General features: G+C 49.9%; 1 protein-coding gene across 1 annotated transcript in view; it reads right to left on the reverse strand.

Annotated features, from left to right (window-relative positions):
• Window positions 1-638: 638 nt before the first annotated feature.
• Window positions 639-2,081, reverse strand: part of pkhd1l1.1 (PKHD1 like 1, tandem duplicate 1) — a 48,904-nt gene continuing 47,461 nt past the window's right edge. Inside the window, exons 60-62 of the mRNA XM_017303250.1 lie at window positions 1,400-1,553; window positions 867-1,145; window positions 639-836 (exon numbers count right to left, since the gene is read on the reverse strand). Of these exons, the coding sequence (XP_017158739.1) occupies window positions 913-1,145; window positions 1,400-1,553 (387 nt within the window). The 3' untranslated portion in view covers window positions 639-836; window positions 867-912. The remainder of the gene's footprint in view (window positions 837-866; window positions 1,146-1,399; window positions 1,554-2,081) is intronic.

Here is a 2,081-nt window from a genome sequence, read left to right on the forward strand (position 1 = left end):
TAATATCTAGGTGTTTTTATGGGAATGTGGATCTTTCAGATCAATCTGAAAACCAATTTTGATAGGTAAACTTAATGTTATTGTGTCATTTAGCGCGGGGCCCTGGTCTTGGTCTCGGGTTCGGTGGTCTTGACTACAACTCTGCTACGTGGCTCCTTGGTTGCATGTCCTCCACCCCGCCCGCACCGTCTTTCCATCCCCTTTCAGTTGGATTTCTTTCTAAATAAATGTGACTAATGAAGTTCATGCTATGTTAGGACAGGAGACAAAATGTTTCCATCCCTGAAATTATGATCCATAGAATCACATATCTAAGTCTAAACTGTTACAGAGAATAAACACAATAAGAACATGTTATATCTGTGGTAGTGTTAATTAAAATGGCACATTTCTGATGTATTAAAATTAAATACGATCGGCACACTTAATGATATTAGCGATTAGGTAATGCATTCAGCGAGTACTTTTACTTTTAATACTTAAGTATTTTTAAAAACCAGTACTTTTTTACTTTTACTTAAGTAAAATGTTAATGTGGTACTTTAACTTTTACTTAAGTAAATTTTTTGAGTACTTTCTCCACCACTGCTGGGGTGTAAACCAGCTGATGTACATGAGCAACATCTATCCGACCAAACCAGAGGGATAAAAGACTTTATTGAATCAGAAACAAAGAAACTTCATTCCTTCAGAATCACTCAGAGGTTTTACTGCAGCTCAGATTCAAATACGAAACAAAACCTGAAAACTTGATCCAGATTCAGGAGTTTAGATTTCTGGGACTGAATTGGATCAGAACCCGTCATTATGGAGTTGATCTACGTGACACGAGAAACCCAAAGAAACCCAAAGAACCCCAAAGAAACCCAAAGAACCCCAAAGAAACCATGTTGATGGGCAGCAGGGGGCGCTCTAGCAGAGGGGGAGGCTAGTGGAGCAGCAGGCCACTTCGTAGATGACGCTGATCAGACAGAGTCCACCTGCTGACACGGCCGAGCTGGAGCTGAACACGCTGCCGCCCTCGGTGGGGCGGGGCGGGGCCACGGTGGGGCGGGGCGGGGCCTCGGTGCTGGTATCCGCCACAGAGAAGGATCTAGACTGGGCGCTCCAGTCCTTCAGAGTGAAGACCATGGTCAGGTTCTCCCCTGCACAGAGAAGATGGCCGTTACTAGACATGCACTGATTCACCGGTTTGACTGCTAGCCCCGCCCTCCAGGTCACGGTTGGTCACTGCACTGTGGCTAGCCAGCAACTTTTGTTTGTTTTTTAGAAAAAATTTCAGACAAGAACAATTGGCATTGTCCAAAATCAGCCTCTGCAGGTCAGGCTCTTTAAAGATCAGCCAGAAAACGGTGCAGCCCTGCCCGTTACCAGGTCAGGGGTCAGGGGGTTAACTCACCACTGGTCAGGATGGAGAGGTCGCTGAAGTTGGCCCAGCAGCTGCTGAAGCGGATGGTGGCGTTACCGTCCAGTCCTCCCACCAGGTTGCCTCTGGTGTTCTTCAGGCTGGCCGTCACGGTGAGCGAGGTCACACCCACCGAGACACAGTTACCCTGAAACATCAGCACAAACCCCGTTACCGGGCGGATTCGCTGTTACCGCCCAGTAACAGAGCGAGTTCCGCCCGGTAACAGTGAGTTCCACCCGGTAACAGTGAGTTCTGCCCGGTAACAGCGAGTTCTGCCCGGTAACAGCGAGTTCTGCCCGGTAACAGAGCGAGTTCCGCCCGGTAACAGCGAGTTCCACCCGGTAACAGCGAGTTCCGCCCGGTAACAGCGAGTTCCGCCCGGTAACGGGGCGAGTTCTGCCCGGTAACAGCGAGTTCTGCCCGGTAACGGGGCGAGTTCTGCCCGGTAACAGTGCGGTAACAGTGAGTTCCGCCCGGTAACATTGAGTTCCGCCCGGTAACAGTGAGTTCTGCGCGGTAACAGCGAGTTCCGCCCGGTAACTGGGCGAGTTCTGCCCGGTAAGTGAGTTCCAGCCGGTAACAGTGAGTTCCGCCCGGTAACAGTGAGTTCCGCCCGGTAACAGAGCGAGTTCTGCCCGGTAACAGTGAGTTCCACCCGGTAACAGTGAGTTCC

Source organism: Poecilia reticulata, unplaced genomic scaffold (assembly GCF_000633615.1).
Source record: "Poecilia reticulata strain Guanapo unplaced genomic scaffold, Guppy_female_1.0+MT scaffold_232, whole genome shotgun sequence".
Lineage (NCBI taxonomy): Eukaryota > Metazoa > Chordata > Actinopteri > Cyprinodontiformes > Poeciliidae > Poecilia > Poecilia reticulata.